Source organism: Nomascus leucogenys, chromosome 17 (genome assembly GCF_006542625.1).
Source record: "Nomascus leucogenys isolate Asia chromosome 17, Asia_NLE_v1, whole genome shotgun sequence".
Lineage (NCBI taxonomy): Eukaryota > Metazoa > Chordata > Mammalia > Primates > Hylobatidae > Nomascus > Nomascus leucogenys.
The window spans coordinates 72,016,082-72,035,725 of NC_044397.1; the positions used below are offsets into that span (position 1 = coordinate 72,016,082).

At 43.3% G+C, this 19,644-nt stretch overlaps 1 protein-coding gene across 1 annotated transcript; it reads left to right on the plus strand.

The window, feature by feature from the left end:
- Positions 1–2,273: 2,273 nt before the first annotated feature.
- Positions 2,274–17,184, plus strand: LOC100602814 (retinitis pigmentosa 9 protein). The gene is made up of 6 exons (XM_003279187.4): positions 2,274–2,458; positions 11,420–11,450; positions 12,540–12,669; positions 14,616–14,707; positions 15,427–15,488; positions 16,552–17,184. The coding sequence occupies exons 1-6, from the start codon at positions 2,307–2,309 to the stop codon at positions 16,748–16,750; spliced, it is 666 nt and encodes a 221-aa protein (XP_003279235.2). The 5' UTR covers positions 2,274–2,306; the 3' UTR covers positions 16,751–17,184.
- The last annotated feature ends 2,460 nt before the right edge of the window (positions 17,185–19,644 follow it).

The following is a 19,644-nucleotide window of genomic DNA, read 5'->3' on the forward strand; positions in this document are numbered from 1 at the left end:
CTCCCTCAGTCTTTCGTACCTGCAAGACTAAAGTAAAGCACGTTGTCTGCCATTTTCCCTCCGATGCTGCTGGTTAGCAACTATTGATAGATAGAAATAATTTTTTTTTTGAGACAGGGGCTCACTCTGTCACTCAGGCTGGAGTGCAGTGGCACGATCATGGCTCACTGTAGCCTCCACCTCCTGGGTTCATGCAATCCTCCCACCTAAGCTCCACAAATACCTAGGACTACAGGCACAAGCCACCATGCCTGGCCCTAGAAGTAATTTTAACAGCTGTTTTTAGCGCATGACCAAAGGGCTTCTTATGTTTCTACTGCGCTGCAGAAGACCGTAGACATGCACGCCTGAGGGTCCACTTCACCATGAGAGTTCCTTGAAGGCTAGTATTTTGGGTAGGAAAAAAAAAGAAAGATTTTGCATTGTACTCTCTAATCTAGCCATGTATTAGAATGTGATCTTTCCCTTCTCCTACTTTTTTCCTCTCCTCATATCCCCAGTGGGGAAAGGTCACTGATAAGATAAGAGCTTGTAAAAATACACCTTAGCAGCAAAATAATGGTGTCAAGGTTACACTGTGAAGGGTGATCAATACAAACAGGAGAAAATCTATTCTTTTTTTAGTTGCGCCATTCTGAAGGGTTTAAAACCTGTTCAGTAGCACAGACTAAGGACCAAGTGCAGCTGCCCCACCACAAGTGGGCCAACACCAAGGCTGCTTGACTGGCCTCAAGAATGAATCTCTGGTGTCTTAGGAGGGGGCAGAAGAATAAAATGAAAAACAGAGGGGTTCATGGACAGGAGGGTATGTACAACAGAAAGAGAGCACAAAGAGAAGTCAGAGAATATCAAATCACAAAATAATTTCACAGTCAGGCGCAGTGATTCCCACCTGTAATCCCAGTGTTTTGGGAGGCTATGGCAGGAGGATTGCTTGACGCCAGGAGTTCAAGACCAGTCTAAGCAGCATAGCGAGACCCCGTCTCTATAAAATAAAAAATTTTTAAAAGTTAAAAAGAATTTTGGAAAGAGCAGTATAACATAGAAAATTAATGAGACTGTATAACTGAGGAGAGCCATGTCCTAAAAGAAAAAAAAAGCTATTCATCATGATGCAAGACTTCAAAATATGTTAATCATCATAAAAGTTGGGCAGTTCATGTGGACAATCGCCATGCAATTGCCCATAATCTATCCCTGCAATACACTTTTGCTATGTTGAATTTTCTTTTTAGTTTGCTTTTGTTTTTCTATTTTCTCTTTTAGCTTTTTCATTATTTTAAATTGTCAGCATTATATTTTACAATTCACTATGCTACGTATTACATCTTAACATCATTTCTAACACTGGAGGCATCAACTGTATAAAGACTTTTAGAGAGTTCAAATTTGTTTTATGCATTTTTTGCAAATATGACTCAAAGCTCATCATTACAACGGCGACTGTGTATGTAAGCATTCTACATATATGTAAAAATGTAGAAATTTCCTCGATAAATAAATAAGTGTCTTTTCTGTACATCTGCATTTGTGAAAGATGAAATTTCTCAAGATCTTGGCTGTTTGGGTGACTGGCACAGTGGTGATGTCACGGTGACCCATCCTGTCAAAAGAGGTTGTCTCTCATGGTATTTCAGATGACCGCAGTTATAAAGCTGGGTGCACACAATTACCGAACATAATTATATGTTTATACATTTGACTTTTTGAATTTTTTTTTTTTTTTTTTGTCTGAGAGACAATCTCGGTTTTTCGCCCAGACTGGAGGGCAGGGGCACGTTCTCGGCTCACTGCAACCTCTACATCCTAGGTTCAAGCAATTCTCCTGCCTCAGCCACCCAAGTAGCTGGGACTACAGGCGCCCGCCACCACGCCTGGCTAATTTGAACTTTTTTTATGAATACAGTTCATCTGCTCATTCCTATGTGACTGTTGCTAGTATACCTGAGGTGGGTGTGGCCGGGCGGGAACCTCCAGGCTCCGGGAAGCTCACCCAGGCTCCCAACCAGCGCCCCACCCCGCTTCGGCTCCAGCTAGCCGGCGCTCCCCACCCACCGGCAGCAGCCTGCCTGGCGGCTGGGCCCGAAACCCGGAGCCCTGACTTGGGGCCCGGCGCGGGGAGGCGGGGATCCGGCGGCCGACGCTGAGACTTCGGGGCCGCTGGGGTGAGTTGCGGGGCGGCGGCGGGAGGGGGCGCTGCGGGGCCCCGCGACCGCCGCGCGGAGGAAGTGCTCTCTTGGCCGCCGCCGCCGCCGCCGCCGGAGCCGCGCCGCGGGAGTTGCCCGAGCCGCGCTGCGGGGGCCGAGATGTCGTCCCGGCCGGGGCGCGAGGACGCAGGGGCTGCGGGCGCGCGGCGGCCGCGTGAGCCGCCGGAGCAGGAGCTGCAGCGACGTCGGGAGCAGAAGCGGCGGCGGCACGACGCGCAGCAGCTGCAGCAGCTCAAGCACCTGGAGTCCTTGTGAGTCCCGAGCGCGGCCCATCTTCTGAAACTAGGGGCCCGGGGCGCGGGACGCCGCGGTGGGCGCTAGGCCGGGTCCTCCCAGCCCCCGCGAGCAGGCAGGGGGGCCGGGCCCGGCAGGAGCCTGGTGCGGGCGACCGATGTCGGGCGCCGCGGTCAAGGACTTGAAGTCCGTCCTCCTGGTGGGGAGCGAGGGGCGTTCAAGGAGCCAGCTGCCGCTCGGCATCAAGCCGAATCTGACTTGGGAGCCCCTGCGCTTCCGTAGCTACAGGGGGTTCCAGGAGAGTCCAGATGACCCGGCAGAGTTGGTGTAAAGAAAATTCAAATGTAGGGGAAGGAAATATGGCTTCCTTCTACGCTTCTAAGTTCTTAAGCTGGGCCACAAATTAAATTGTCATAAGACAGATTAACAGGAGAAAAACTTTTAATTATGTACCCGTGCACTAGAGGGCCACAAAAGTGGGAGACTGAAAGAAGGGCCAGGGAATAGGGGCGTGGGCCTTTTGGGGCGTGGTGCAGACCTTATGGAAGGGTGAGGGGGGAAATGTATGGTGAATAAAGGTTGCTTTGTTATCCCGATGAGGCGCTCAGGCGATAAAAGTTTCCCCCAAGCAGCTGTCTTCCTGATACAGATACATTTACTACAGAAAATTTACTCTATAGGTGTACATTTCTCTTTACAACAGGCGAGTCGAAAAATAATAGCAAAAGGAAAAAAAGCAGTCATACTTTATTTTAGGCAGTTGAGGGGTAGCTGAATAAGTTATCCTGTGTTGTTTGGTTCTGTTACTTATAGCTCAAAGTCATCAACATGCCAGGGTGGCACGTTTGGGGATGGTGTATTCTTGTCTTTTGCAGTCATTTATCAGGGTGGCGTTTCCTAAATTCGAACACAGACCTCAGGTGGAAAGTTCAAGCAGCAACTCTTTCAGTTCTTGTCCGTGATTCTATAATTAGCTGCATAAAACAACCTTTTCTAAGTGTGGCATTCACTCAATTATTCAAGAATTCGTTTCTGTTTTAGGCACTTCTAGTTACCTGTGCTAAGTAGGTGTTAAATTGAGTATAGCCTAAAGCTGCCTCCTTGAATATTTTAAGTTTAGCCTAAAAGTTTCTCTATACTTAGTGAACTGTAACCTAAGTGGATGTGTAAACAGACTGTAACCTACTATTATAAGTACCTGAGTCTCAGACAATCACAGCAGCTGATTTTAAGGCCGTCACAGGTGGTCAACCTTTGAAACCCTGTTCAAAGAAGGCAGACGCCAGGCTGTATGGAATCCAGCTGTTTCTCTACCTCATTTGCTTTTCTGTGCATCACTTTCCTTTTCCTGTCCATAAATGTTATCCCACCAGGTGGCAGCCTCAGAGTTGCTCTGGACCTATTCTGGTTATGGCGGTGCCGTCTTTGAAAACAGTTCTTTGCTCAAGTAAAGTTTAATTTGTCTACTTTTAAAAAAACATAATTCATATAAGAAAAGATCCTCAAAGAGTTAAAATCCTTTATAATTAACCTTCTGGGAGGTTTGATGTGAGATAAATTCCTATGTTGGGACCTGGCCTGCTCTTTTTCCAGTGTGGCCCGCTCTGAACGACTTTTCCCCTTAGCATGGCAGAGGTTGCAGGATAGAGACCCTGCATTGTGGGCATCCACGTTACACGGCAGTCCTGGCCCTTTCAAGTCACTATGTGGCGCTCTTGCTCTCCCAGGGAAGTCAGGTGTTCAAAGAACTTCCCCTAGCATAAGCACCAGAATGCCTGGCCCTGCTCAGCCCTCAATATATTTAGCTGTAGGATGCTAGAGGATGGTTAATTCCACTTATTTGTAGCTCAGAGAGCTTTTTCACAGATGAGAGAGATTGTAACCTACTTTTACAGATGAAAAACTGGAGGAACAGTGATTGTCATGTGATCTAGCATACATTGACCAGTTAACCAGCAAATCTAGAGCTGAACCCAGGTGTCTGATTGACTGGTGGGATTTTTCCAGCTTCTGAGATTTAAAACTGAATGAGGTGTTGAGACATTTGCTTTGGCTAGTTCAGAATCTTGTTTGAGCTTTAAATTGTATTTATACCAGAGTAATGTGTAGTTTTAAAATTCAAATAGTACTAAAAATGCTACCAAAAAATAGCAATAGGCTGCCCAGCTCCTCAGTAACCACTCATATTCCCTGTGTCCCTCTTCCCCCTCCCAAACCAGGCTTCTCTGTGTGAACTTTTAGGTTTTACTTCTGGGATTTAACTGTATATTTATTTTTATTTATTTATTTTTTGAGATGGAGTCTCACTCTGTCACCCAGGCTGGAGTGCAGTGGCGCAATCTTGGCTCACTGCAACCTCCACTTCCTGCGTTCAAGCAATTCTCCTGCCTCTGCCTCCCAAGTACCTGGGACTACAGGTGTGCATCACCATGCCCAGCTAATTTTTATATTTTTAGTAGAGATGGGGCTTCACCATGTTGGCCAGGATGGTCTCGATCTCTTGACCTAGTGGTCTGCCTACCTCAGCCTCCCAAAGTGCTGGGATTATAGGCATGAGCCACTGCGCCCGCCAACTGTATATTCCTGAATTGTATATTTATACTGTTTACATCAATTCAACATCTTAGACATACCTATTAACTTCTTGTCACAGTAAGGATTTAGTTCTTTACCTACCCTTCTTGTTTCCAATCTTCCAGTATAGTTCCATCATAGCAATTTTTGCTAAACGAATGCTTAGTATTAACATTATTATAACTAGGCTGTGCTCTGTGGCTCACGCCTGTAATCCCAGCACTTTGGGAGGTAGAGGTGGGAAGATCGCTTGAGGCCAGAAGTTCTAGACCAGCCTGGGCAGCATTTATAGACCTTATCTCTGCAAGAAAGAAGAGAAAAGAAATTAACCAGGCATGGTGGTACATGCCTGTGGTTCCAGCTACTCGGGAGGCTGAAGTGGGAAGATCTGCTTGAGCCTGGGAGGTTGAGGCTGCAGTAAGCCATGGTTGCACCACTGCACTCCAGCCTGGGCAACAGAGTGATATCCTGTCTCAAAAACAAACAAAAAAACAGCAATATAACTATGAATTATTAATCACTTTTGAGCCAAGTAGTGTACTCTGATTTATTTTGCTTTCTATACTATTGTTAACTTTTAAGTAGTTGATAAGAGTCTTTGTTTTTCACTTGCTTAATTTTCTACTGCTGTTTTTCCCCCAATGTCTCCAAAATCTGAGTACCATAAAGGTGAAAAGGTATCTTTCCTTACCTATCATAGGAGTCACAGCAGATACTCCTATAACAAAAGATAGATCAACAAGAAAAAAGCATAAATGTATTTATTCAAAGTTTTATGTGGCATGGGAACATTGAGAAAGGAAGACCCAGAGACCCAGAGTAAACTATTTTTATGCTTAGTTTGGATGAAGAATGTATAGCAGTGTAGAAATATAATTGGACAAAAAAGGGTATAATACAGTGGCAATAGGGAAAATCAGCAAGGCCTGTCGATTCAGATTTTTCAGGCCTCTCTATGTATGATAACTTCCTCCCAGGTATGGGGCAGGACCCTTTCTGGAATGAGGGGTCCTGATCTATCAAACAAGGTAGGTCAGCTAATTTTTTTATGGCCAGCTCCGAAACAGAAAGGCAAGGAAATGTTAGGGTAATATTTGTAGGAGTTTATTATTATTATTTTAAATATTTTTTAAAAAGTTCCACTGAGATTTTATCTTTTTAAAAAAAAATTAAAGTTATTTTTAGGTCTTCTGGCTTGCTTTGTGGGAGACTTGTTCTAGTTTTTATGGCCCACTTGTGGAAAAGAGGAATTCTGGCCTCTCTGACTGCTTTGGGGAAGAAAGAAGGGCAGGAGACAGGAGGGCAAGAGAAGGTCAGAAAGCAACTTTCTTCTGAGACCTTCTCTAATCTCATTTAGTTCAAAGTACTCAGCATGCCAAAGCACCATACTTTGGGGTATCATTTTCTGAGCCCCAGTAGTACTTTTTCCACACATAACTACATATCAGGTAATTAATCAGTTCATTTTTTACCTAGGCTCTTCATTCTGTTGTCCTTCAGTACACTGGTTACTTTTTAGACCTGGTCCAGCAGTGGTCCTAGGGCATCCTTTCCCACTCTCCTATCTTGCATCTCATTCCTGGATTCCACGTCTTCCTCTTTATGTGTTTACTCTCACATTTTACCAAAGCCAATTCTGCAGCTTCCTATGAAAGAGTGCATTGGAGGTAAAGTTTTTGACACCTTGCATATCTGAAGATGTCTTTATTCTATCCTAAAACTTGGTACATAATTTGACTAGGTATACAATTATAGGTCAAAAATCATTTTGGGGCTGGGCATGGTGGCTCACACCTGTAAACCTAACACTTTGGGAGGCCAAGGCAGGAGAATCATTTGAAGCCAAGAGTTCAAGGCCAGCCTGGGCAACAATGTGAGACCCTGTCTCTACAGAAAATTTAAAAATTAGCCAAGCACGGCCAGGCGCAGTGGCTCACGCCTGTAATCCCAGCACTTTGGGAGGCCGAGGCCAGCGGATCACGAGGTCAGGAGATCAAGACCATCCTGGATAACACGGTGAAACCCTGTCTCTACTAAAAATACAAAAAAATAGCTGGGCGTGGTGGTGGGGGCCTGTAGTCCCAGCTACTGGGGAGGCTGAGGCAGGAGAATGGCATGAACCCAGGAGGCGGAGCTTGCAGTGAGCCGAGATCACGCCACTGCACTCCAGCCTGGGCAACAGAGTGAGACTCCGTCTCAAAAAAAAAAAAAAAAAAAAAAAAAATTAGCCAGGCACAATGATACGGACCTGTAGTCCCAGCTACACGGGAGGCTGAGGCAGGAGGAAAATAGTAACAACAATTTTCACTCAGTTTTGGCGATAGTACATCACTATCTTCTAGCTTCCAAAACTGCTAAGGAGTTTGATGCCATTCTGACTCCCTTTCTTTTATAAGTTACCTGTTCAAGTTCACCTCACCCTTAAATGTTAAGAAACTATTCTTTATTGCTGCCATCCTGAAGTTTCATTATAATGTTAGTCTTTTCCAATTGACTTTTTTTTTTTTTAACTTTTATTTTAGGTTCAGGGGTACATGTGCAGGTTTGTTATACAGGTAAACTCATGTCATGGGGATTTGTTGTACAGATTATTTCATCACCCAGGTACTAAGCCTAGTACCCAAGAGTTATTTTTTCTGATGCTCACCCTCCGCCCACCCTACACCCTCAAGTGGGCCCCAGTGTGTGTTGTTCCCCAGTTTGTGCAGTTGACCCTTTTTTTCTTGACATGTCATAAATGCATTAACTACATACATAAATTTATGTCTTATTTCCTCTCCCCAATTTTGTTTTTTCCTTCTGTTGATTTTCTGTTGCTCTATCTCTTCTGTCTCCTCGTATTTTCATTGTACTTCGTAGATGTATCTTTTTCTCTACTAAACATTTAATTGTTATATTTCTAAATCAAAAAGCTTTTTCTCATTCTGCAAGTTGTTTTTTATATTATCCTGTTCTTGTTTCATAAGTGAAATATCTTCACTCATCTATGAGGATACTCACTCGTTTTTCTTTTTTGTTGTCTTTTGTTCCCTACATTGCCTCTATTTCTTGTTTGCCTTTTCTTTTGATTGCTGTCTTCCATTTAGTAATTTTTTTTCTTTCTCTAATATCTGGGTATTCTTGAATCTCAACCATATTTTGTTTTGTTCTGTGTTTTTTAGAGACAAGGTCTCGTTCTGTCACCCAGGCTGGAGCACAGTGGCACGATCATAACTCACTGCAGCCTCGACTTCCTGGGCTCAAGTGATCCCCCCTGAATCAGCCTACAGAATAGCTGGGACTGCAGGTGCACACCATGACACCTAGCTAGTTTTTTTACACTTTTTTTTTAGAGATGGAATCTTCCTATGTTGCCCAGGCTGGTCTCGAACTCCTGGCTTCAAGGAATCCTCTCACTTCAGCTTCCCAAAGTGCTGGGATTACAGGCATGAGCCGCTGCTCTGGCCTCAACTCATTTAAGAGTAGGCGCTATACAGCTCTTGTCAAGGGCAGCTGTGTGTGGGAGAGAAAAAAGAGAGAAGGTGTTGTTTGTTGATCAGATAGCTTCATGATAGGGCGCTCATGCTGCAGGGTACCCTTTTTATCAAGAGACTTCCAAATGTCAGTAGTTGGAGATTTTTTTCTGGGGCTCCTAAGTTCCTCTAGAGAAGGGTCTTGAGTCCTCTGCCTGGGGGCCAGGGATCTCTGCCTGGCTGCCAGTGTTGCTGAGTTGGAGAGGCTAACCCTGCAGCCTCCTTCAAGTGTTGGGCAGGCAGCCTCCTGGCTGTAGGAAGGAAGCCTCATCTTCTGAAAACTGTTACTTCCTTCACCCCAGGAAGTCCATTGCTATTTCCACTGTCCCAAATTTGTTGAAAACGTCCTCTGATGTTGCCTCCTTTTGGGATATCTTTATGGCCTTTTTATTTTTTCACTGTCATTTTTAAAGCGTCTGGGGAAGGAGATAGATAAGCATGTTGGTCAGTTGGCCATGTTAAATGGGAAGCCCCACAGTGCTCTTTTATAAATTGAATTCATATCTTTTCATCCCTGATGTGATGGAGTCTCCTGAGTCTCCACCACAGTTTTCCCTCGGTGACCCTGCCTGCCAGGCCCCTGAGGGCATAGGAAGCTTCCACCTGCTCCAACACTCTCTGTCACTCAGTAGCTCCTGGGCTGCCAGGCATAACAGAGTAGACCTTCTGGGTGTATGTGGTAGTTTCACCTCTGCCATGCAGCCACTTGGATGCAGCTGCAGGAACAATTGTGTGGAATGGAGTACACTTGCGTTAGGGACTCTTCTCAAAGAAAACCCATCTCAACAGTCAACAGAAAGAGTAATTTGAAACACTTAACAAAAGATTTCTTACTCTGTACACACTTGAGAAGACAGCGTGTCTCCCCTCAGACATAATTGTAGTCTTCTTCCTACTCAGAGAAAGTTAGTACAGTCTGAATGACTAAGTAAGGCTTTTCAGATGGCACAAAATAATGCACCTCAATCAACTTTTTTTTTTATCTTAAGAATTAACTGCAGCTGGACACAGTGGCTCACGTATACAATCCCAGTACTTTGGGAGGCCAAGACAGGAGGATTGCTTGAACCCAGGAGCTCGAGGCTGCAGTGAGCTGTGATCACGCCACTGCACTCCAGCTTGGGTGACAGTGACTGCAAAGATAAATGCGTACCTCTTAACTGTCACACCATAGAACCTAAACTGCGCATGAACATACTTCAGTTTTCTAATCTGTATTTAGTAGTTAAATACTACTTTCAGAAATACATTTTTGAGTATACTACATTAATGAATTGTTCAGCCCTAGGAAACAACATGAACCACCCTTCTTTAAACTTGTGAAACCACTTGTAAAATGGACTTTGGGAATGCCATTGCTGATAATATTATATTTCCAAATGTGCAGTTGCATCACACTCATTTTCATCTGGGCAAGAACAGTTACTTTTTTTGAGAATTTGGATCTCAGTTTGATTGGCCATATATTTTTTTATAATGCTTGTGGCTCAAAAGGACTCATTTATTGGATTTTTGGATTTATAGACTTTACTGTCAAGCTCCTTCTAGTCTCTATGCATAAGGTATAGCATTAATGTTTCTAATGAATGGCTACAGATAAACTGTATCATCTTCACAAGTTGTGCAGATTTCCATTGTTTTTGCTCCATCAGGCCTATGTCATGCCAAAGCTTTTTGTTAGAAATATTTTAAGCATCTGCTTTGGGAAAGCACTGTACCACACTTACAAAGCTAATCCTGTTAATACACAGTTGTTTACTATTTAATCTTGAGGGAACAGATCCGGGATTAGTAGTATTTCTTATCCATTGTCCATCAAGTTGCTTTCTCCCGCATCTTATAGAAGGGGAGAATGAATTTTTTTTTTTTTTTTTTTTTTTTTTTAAGACAGAGTCTCACTCTGTCTTCCAGGCTGGAGTGCAATGGCATGATCTCAGCTCACTGCAACTTCTGCCTCCCGAGTAGCTGGGATTACAGGCACCCACCACCATGCCCAGCTAATTTTTGTATTTTTAGTACAGACGGGGTTTCACCATGTTGGCCAAGCTAGTCTCGAACTCCTGACCTCAAGTAATCTGGCTGTCTCAGCCTCCCAAAGTGCTAGGATTACAGGCGTGAGCCACCACGCCTGGCCAAATGAAAATTTTTTCACTTTTCCCTTAGTCTATTCTTGACTCCCTTTTCCAATATTCATTGTCTTCTAAAGGGTCCCTTAAACTATGCATAAGATGAGAGTCCAAATGAAGAAAACATTAAATCATTAAGTGTTTCTATATGTTGCAGCCATTCTGAAGTATTAAAATGAGAGAGCCAGGTGTCATGGTGCCATGGTACACAATTGTAGTCCCAGCTACTCAGGAGGCTGAGGTGGGAGGATTGCTTGAGGCCAGGGGTTTGAGACCAGCCTAGGCAACACGACAAGACCCTGTCTCAAAAAAAAAAAAAAAAGTACTCCCCTAAAGGTTTAAAGGGTCAAGGGACAGACCTGAGCTAAAAATATTTGCATATTACTCTTTTGAGAGGAGGTACAAATTGCTTTAGGAGCCTGAGAGTTGCTCTTTGAGTGCACAAACACCTCGCCTTCAGAATTTCCTTCCCATCTCGCTGCCTGTCCCATCTGGAGACTTGGGTGCTCAGCATTCTGTGTCTCCTCTGGGTTCAGTCCCTGGAGGGAAATAAGGAAGGCCTGGCCAGTCTCAGATGGCAGGTGCCGCTCAGCACAGGGAGAAGTGTTCTGCTCTTCTCAGGTGATTGCTCGTCTGCAAACCAGTGATAAAAGCCTATTGTTGCTAAAATCTCTGATTAAAAATCCTACAGCCCCTTTTTTGCAGTAACTTGATGTGTTATGTTTACATTAACATGGTTGATAAGGTTTTGTTTTTTGTTTTCCAGTTATGAAAAACCTCCTCCTGGGCTTATCAAGGTTAGTGTGAAGTTTGTACTCTTGGTTATTCCACTAGACATACTTGTAGACTCAGTAACTTGTTACGAAAAATGGTTGCATGATGTTAAGTCTCCTTTTACCGAAAGCCTGTTTCTTTCCTGCAGATGACTGAGGGGTCATAATTTTTAGTTTTGTCACAAGCCTCTGCCTTTGCGGAAATTTCGTCAGCCTTGTTTCCCTTCCCTGAAGAACGAGTGCAGGCCCACGTGGATTCCTTGGCCATGCCCCTCTTCTCTCTTGCTAGGGATGGCATCTCTAAGCTCCTTTTCCTTGTCGGCCTCACCTGGCTCAGCCCCTCGGTCCATCCTGTGCTGGTTTCTTGAGCTCAGCAGCTCAGAGAGCAGTAAACTCTGAGGAGATCTGACAGCTATCCAGTCCCGCTCCTCGGTGCAGGCATCCCTCCTGCAGCTCCCTGGCCACGGTGCCAGGGTGTGTGTGCACGAGGGAGACTTAGAGTGGCCGGCCACGGCCAAGAAAACTTGCTGTTTCATAAATCTCAACGAAGAAATATTCTTTAAAAACATTAGTCTATTATAAATTTAATATGCATAGAAACTTGAAAAAAATCCAAAAGTTTGAAAACACATTAATTGTAAATGCAGTTATTGAGTGGTAAAAATGCACATCAGAGATACAGCATGCGTGTGACTGTAAAATATGACAGGGCCTTCAGGGTATAATAATCTATTCTAGCATAACAGGCCATTTCTATTATTCCAAGAAGCCTGGTTTAAATTTTACATTTTGAGGTACTGAAACTTTTTTTTTTTAATCTTAGAATCTAATTTGGAGCTTACCAGTCATTGCTATATAAGGACAGATTTTTCTGCTTCACCAGTAACTTTTCTCTAAGAACAGCTACATTGTTTTTGGTATAGTTCTTCTGGTACATTTGTTTCCTGTTTTTTCAATCAGGTGTAACTTGTCTTTTTTTCTAGTTTTGAGGGGTAACTAAGATGATGTTGGCACCGGAAGCCCAGGAAAAAGCCAGACAAGGGTGGCTCCAAGGGGAGCAGGAGAGAATCCCAGTGCTCTTGCCATGCTGTTTACACCTGTTCCCTTTTTTAGGAAGATGAGACTAAGCCAGAAGATTGCATACCAGATGTACCAGGCAATGAACACGCCAGGGAATTTCTGGCGCATGCACCAACTAAAGGACTTTGGATGCCACTGGGGAAAGAAGTCAAAGTTATGCAGTGTGAGTGTGGGAGAGTTTCCCTAATCCATGCAACTTACATGCCGCAGTCTACAAAGAGTGTTTACTTCTTTTATTTAACTTGCTCTCACCACAGCCTTCTTATTGCCAAGGCATGTTCTCCATCTTCTAGATGAGGAAGCATCCACCCCACCCCCCACCCCCATGCCATGTGAAGAAGAAAGAGGGCTGTCATCTTAAGCCAGGAAGAAATCTCTCACCACAAACCCACCTTGCTGGGACCCTGATCTCAGATTTCCAGCCTACAGAATGAATGAGAAAACCAGTTTCTGTTGTTTAGGCCACCCAGAATACAGCATTTTGTTATGTCAGCCCGAGCTGACTAAGACACCATCTTTCTGCAGGTTCCCTTAGCCTCTCTCCTGTGTTGGATCACCCATTTTCCTGTGTCTTGAGTCTTCTTTATTATATCCTCTCCTTATGATATAACATCCCATGGCAGTTACCTTCAAAATGGGTTTATAGGAGATAAAAATGTCAAGACCTTTACTTTTCTGGAATCATCTTTGACAGATTTTTAACTTTACCAGGATATTGAATTCTAATTTAAAAATCAGTTTCCTTGAGAATATTGATGGGAATGCTTCATTGCCTTGATCATTTGTTAAGAGCAAAGACAACGTGCCTCAGAGTTCAATATCTGTCTGTTTTTCTTCTTTGGGTGGGTTATATTTTCCCACAGAAGGCTCCCACATGGAGGGAAAGCCATGCTATGAGTGTTCTGGGAGCCGAGTGGAAGGAGTCTGGAAATGTGTCCATCTGCTTTTCATTCATTCGCGTGACCCTTTGTGGCTATTGCAGCAGCTTCCTTCAGACCTACCTGATGTCTCCCTGGTCTCCCTGGCCAGAGACCCTCTGTTTTACCTTTTCCACACATTAAACAACCTTCTACCAGGGTCAGGGAAACAGGGTCTCACTCTGTCACCCGGGCTGGAGTACAGTGGTGTGATCACAACTTACTGCAGCCTCACCTCCCAGAATCAGGTGATCTCACATCAGCCTCTGACATAGCTGGGACTAAAGGCGTGCGCCACCAGGCTTAGCTAATTTTTTTGTATTTTTGTAGAGATAGGGTTTCACCATGTTGCCTAAGCTAGTCTCTAACTCCTGGCCTCAAGCGATCTACCCGCCTCTGCCTCCCGAAGTGCTAGGATTACAGGTAGGAGCCACTGTGCCCAGCCAACATTAATAGTCTAAGAGAACTTGTGATTTTATTTACTTAAAAGTGAGAGTTTTGAACAGACTCAACCTGAGAAAGAAGCTTTTATAGTGTCTAAAATAGTAAATGAGAAGCAGAGATACTTTATGAAAACACTTACTCTGAAAAATATAGTGAAACACACTTTAAAAAAAATTTACCTTTTGGGCCGGGCGTGGTGGCTCACACCTGTAATCCCAGCACTTTGGGAGGCTGAGGCGGGCGGATCACCTGAGGTCAGGAGTTCAAGACCAGCCTGGGCAACATGGCAAAACCCCGTCTCTACTAAAAATACGAAAATTAGCCGGGTGTGGTGGTACGCACCTGTAATCCCAGCTACCCAGGAGGCTGAGACACAAGAATATCTTGAACCCAGGAGGCCGAGGTTGCAGTAGCTGAGATCACACCACTGCACTCCAGCCTGAGCGACAGAGCAGGACTCCATCTCAAAAAAAAAAAAAAAATTCACCTTTTGAAGTAATTTTCCATTGGATTGCTTCATAAATACTTGGTGATAGAATATTATTCCTAAAGGTATAAGACTAAAGGATGCTTGGGGAAGCAATTAGTTTACCTCTGTTTCTGGGATCTTACATGGCTTGTCCATAATTATGTTTTGTTTTAGAATTAGAGTTTAATGAAGAAAAACTTGAATATATTCTGCTGATTCTTTATCTTGAGTAGGTGAAACTGTGTTATCTTACAGAAATATTTCTCTTTTTGTTTTCAGGTTGGCGTTGCAAACGGTATGGTCACCGAACGGGTGACAAAGAATGCCCTTTCTTTATCAAAGGCAACCAAAAGTTAGAGCAGTTCAGAGTGGTAAGTTAAGTCCCAGAGTGTCAATTTACATTTATCAGAGATAGTGAAAATCAGTGAAGCATAAAGTCACCAGTGAACTGAATGTTCACATAAAATACATTCCCAGAAGCCCTTTGACCAAAGTGTATGCTGTTAACTACATGCTTATTAAATTACATTTGTATGACAAATTAGCTCTTTAACAAAAAAAGGAATTCTTATTAAAGTGGTCTTTGCTTATAACTTGGAACAGTGATTTTTTTTTTCTGAAACAGACATTGTTATCTATTCAACCCCACTTTTTAAAATTTACTGTGTAAAAAAGTCATGTTTCATGACTAAAATCAGGGATTTAATTTCCCAGTCTTTAAAGAGTACATGTCTTTAAATTGTAAGATTAAAGTGTCCGTATATTTTTTCTTTAGATGACAGTTATTTCCTGTATTTTTCTTTTGTTTTTGAGGTGGCAGTGTTACAGCTCTGTGACTGCTCCTGCAGAGCAGGGCTACCCCAAAGACAGTGTGCTGAGAGTAGCCATTTCCTGTATTTTTCTAATTGGAAAATCCATTTTTTAGCCTTAATGAGTTTTCAGTGATGTGACCTAGAACATGTTGAACATGCAGCTTCATGAAACAGTAAAAAAAAATAAATAAACTGGTATTCATAACATAGGCATTTCGTTGTATTTAACTTGTGGTCCATGAAGCCTAACCAAACCTTAACCTTCTCTGACCCTTAAGGCACATGAAGATCCCATGTATGACATCATACGAGACAATAAACGACATGAAAAGGATGTAAGGTGAGGTTGTCCTGATGATAACAATATTCCCTTAAAGTTTTAAAATTATATAAAGTTGGAGAAAACCACTCTAGTGTTAGAGGAATGGTGCAGTAAACATGGTACTTCAATTGTGAAAATATGTGGAGTGCAGGAGTCATGGCTGAAAAGGCCAGTGCTGGGGAATGAGCAGGCCAGCCTCCTCCTTGGGTTAGCTTAAAGCCATGGGCTTGGTCCAGCTCTCTGGCCACTGCAGTTGATGTTGGCAACCCATGTTGTGCTGTCTACTTGTACAGTATAATTGATATTTTCATGTGATTCAGTTTATCTTCTCCAGAGTCTTTAGGGATCTGAGCTTTTGTTAAAAATTATACTTAGGCCAGGCTCAGTGGCTCACACCTGTAATCCTAACACTTTGGGAGGCCGAGGCCAGCGGATCGCTGAAGTCCAGGCGTTTGAGACCAGCCTGGGCCATATGGCAAAACCCCATCTTGACAAAAAAATGTAAAAATAAAAGGTAGCCAAGTATGGCAGCACGCACCTGTAGTTCCAGCTACTCGGGAGGATGAGGTGGGAGGATCTACTTGACCCCAGTAGGTTGAGGCTGCGGTAAGTCACGATTGCACCACTGCACTCCAGCCTAGGTGACAGAGGAATACCCTGTCTCTAAAAAAAATAAATAAATAAGACATGATTAGAGAGAGGTGGAAAAAATTGGAGGGTTTGTTTTTTCAAATTGGTGACATTATAACTGTTAAAGATGTAGATTAAGAAATTGAGCAGTAGGGGAATGGTTTAGTAAAGTATGCGTCTGTTAGAAATTACAATTGTAAGGACTGTGGAAACATGCAGAAATGTCTAGGACAATGAAAAGAATACAAAGTGGCTTGTACACTGGTTACAGTCATGTAAAGTAGGCATTCAGGTGGAGAAGAATGAGAAAACAGGTAAAATAAAAATACTGTCTTTGTGACATGGTTATTCATCATCCTCCTATACTGCTTTTGAATGACATATTTATCTAAGAAACTGTTATAAGTTAAAGCTAAAACTCACTGTTCTTTGGTCAATCTTGAATGTTTAGGATACAGCAGTTAAAACAGTTACTGGAGGATTCTACCTCAGATGAAGATGGGAGCAGCTCCAGTTCCTCTGAAGGTAAAGAGAAACACAAGAAAAAGAAGAAGAAAGAAAAGCATAAGAAAAGGAAGAAAGAAAAGAAAAAGAAGAAAAAACGGAAGCACAAATCTTCCAAGTCAAATGAGAGTTCTGACTCAGAGTGACAAGGATGTGACTTGTTCAACATTCTCTTCTCAAACACTGACCAAGGAACAGAGGAAGATGCAGTCAGAAAGTAGCAGGGTAGAGACACTGAGAGAGGAGGATATGTGGGTCACAGCAGTGAGCTCCCACCCGCCTTCAGTGAAGATGTGACCCCAGGAGAGGGAGTGTCTCCTTCCAGGTGCTAGCTCTGGACAGCAGCTGATTTTGGGCAGGAAAGTTTCCTCAGTGTTGTCCTCCCTGCTAGTCACATGAGTTTACGATTCCTTTGAAGTGTCTCCCACGGGGTGGCAGGACTGGGAGAATCTCTGAGGCGTGTCTTCCAGGCCCTCCCACAGCTTGTGCCCTCCACAGTGTGGACTCAGGTCCCATAGACATCAGGCTGGAGTTTTCTCTGTTGTTGAGAATAATAAAAGCTCATTATTTATTTTTTAAATGGAATGTATTTATTTATGAATAATACATAAGTACAAATAATACATAATACAAATTTAAAAGGTACCTAAGATTTAATCATGAAAACTCTACTTTCTTCCTTTCCACTCCAGTTACCTTCCCCAATGTCTACCAGTGGTACTAGTTTCTTGTGAATATTTTATATATCACAAGCAAGTACAGGGCTTTTCTTAGCAAATGCTACCCACATTCACTCACACATAGTTACATTTTAAACTTAGAAGTATGAACGTTACAGTGGTCAGTATCTGAGGGGGGTTGGATCCAGGACCAACTCCCTCAATCCCTCACAGATACCAAAATCCGTGGATGCCCAAGTCCCTTATATTAAATGGCGTGCTATTTGCCTGTTGCCTACACACATCTTCCCATATACTTTAATTCATCTGTAGATCACTTATAACACCTAATACAATGTAAATAGTTGTTATAATGTATTGTTTAGGGAATAAGGGCAAGAAAGAGTGCAAATGTTCCACAGAGACAGAACCATCCATTTATTTTTTTGAATATTTTCTATCTGTAGTTTGATGAATTCACAAATGTAGAACCTGCTGATAGGGTGGGCCCACTGTTTTTATATATCAAGTATTATTTGGCCTTATTGCCATATCAGAAGTGTGCATTTCTATTTACCCGACATGATTTGTTGATGTGGGGACTAGGGAGTTCTTAAAACAATGAAAAACTTGTATGGCTGCATTCTAATTCACTTGCTTTCTACTGCGGAAGTCCCACAATTTTCACAGAGTGACTCAGAAAAAGTTTAAGAATATACAGGGATTTCCATACTGGGTCAGGTACCCACATCCCAAAATCTCTCTCTCCCTTTCTTCCTCTTCCTGTTGCCTGACCACAGCCCACACATGCTCTTGTAGCTGAGACTAGGCCACAGTAGAGGCATCTCAGGAGGCCAAGGTGTTCCTGCAGCTAGAGGAGAGGAAGTCCATCGTTTGCTGAGCCAAAGTGAAGCCGGATCTTTCTCGTAGGCAAGCGTGTCCCTCTGTGGCCAACACTGGTCTCTTGCTGCTTTAGGCACTCAGTCAGGGTCCCAGAAACTCACTCCCATTTTCTGCCACTTTTCCTGGATTTTGGATTCCCTCCTTTTTAAGGAACAGCCAAGCCAGGCCCCGACTGACCCTTCTCCAACTGTCATCAGTCAATGCTACTATTCTTGGCCTTGGAATACAACCTCACGAACACAATCAAGAATGGGATGGCCAGGACTTACTATTTCTGAAAACTGTAAGGCCAGTGATTCAGCCTTGTCTTACACTTATCCTTGTCATGCAGAACACAGGCCATCTGTCCTCTGCCATATGCTCAGCATTTCCCACCCAGGTAGAGCTGGTCCTCTTCCAGGAATTGGCTACTGTCCCTCCTCAATCCCATTCATGATAAAAAGCATTCTTACACAACACGAGAGATGCTGCATCAATAATTCTCAAGCCTTTGAAGCATCCAGATCAACTAAAGATGCAGATTCCTGTGCTCCATTCAAAAACTACCAGAATTTTCCATTTCCTAGGTCTGGGATGAACCTGGGAATCTGCCTTGCTAACAAGTGATGCTGACGCTGTTGGTTCAGGAACCGCACTTGGAGAACCTGTGCTCTAGATCTCTACCCTCTTACTGAAGACTTCTTCCACTTCCTGCTTTAACTGGAATCCAGCCATCCACCCCTGCAGCCCTTTTAAGTAAATTGCTATCCCTTCTCTCTCACTAGTTTTCTCTGTCTTGTCTGTTTCTGGCCTAGATTCTGGGGAACATCACTTCAGCCTGTCATCTCCTCTGACCTGTCATCCTTTTGTCCAGCTTTCCCAAAAGAAACTTCAATTAAAATCTTTCACTTCTGCTTGTATATACAGACTGCACGGGGAAAACACATACCCATGTGGATTGATGTCCCCACAAATTCATCATCTCCAAACTCAAATATTTAAGAACTGACCCCAAAATGCTGACTAGCAAACCAAAAGCTTGTTAGTCATCTATTTAAACCTTCTTCATTCTCAGGCATTTCCTTCAGGTTCTGCATTTTCTACTCCTATTCAGGAAGACAATATCAGCCCTCAGACCTCCCCTCACTAATGCATACTACCATCTCACCATCATGGTGTGCAAGTTCGGCAAAATTCTAAAATGACCCATGATCTCTCCCCCTAATCTTCAGTACTGTTAATAGGATGCATTTTACTCCTGTGACTGGATTATGTTACAAGCACAAGGATAGGGAGACCATCTGGGTGTTCCTAACCAAATCATAAGAGCCGTATGGAACTCCAGAGTTGTCTATGGCTAATAATCAAAGAGAAAGTAAGAGAGTCCAAGGCTGTGAAAGATTCCACACATCATCACAGGCCTTAAAGTTGAATGGGCCCACATGGTGAGGGATGCAGCAGACTCATCAAAGGTTCCTGACTAACAGCCAGCAAGGAAA

What these genes read in the sequence shown, in the direction of transcription:
- LOC100602814 (XM_003279187.4), top strand. Translation starts at nt 2,307, where the DNA reads ATGTCGTCCCGGCCGGGGCGCGAGGACGCAGGGGCTGCGGGCGCGCGG. An exon ending in AGAAGTCAAAGTTATGCAGT is followed by an intron (nt 12,670 to 14,615) that starts GTGAGTGTGGGA and finishes TTTTGTTTTCAG; the next exon opens with GTTGGCGTTGCAAACGGTAT. An exon ending in CGACATGAAAAGGATGTAAG is followed by an intron (nt 15,489 to 16,551) that starts GTGAGGTTGTCC and finishes TTGAATGTTTAG; the next exon opens with GATACAGCAGTTAAAACAGT.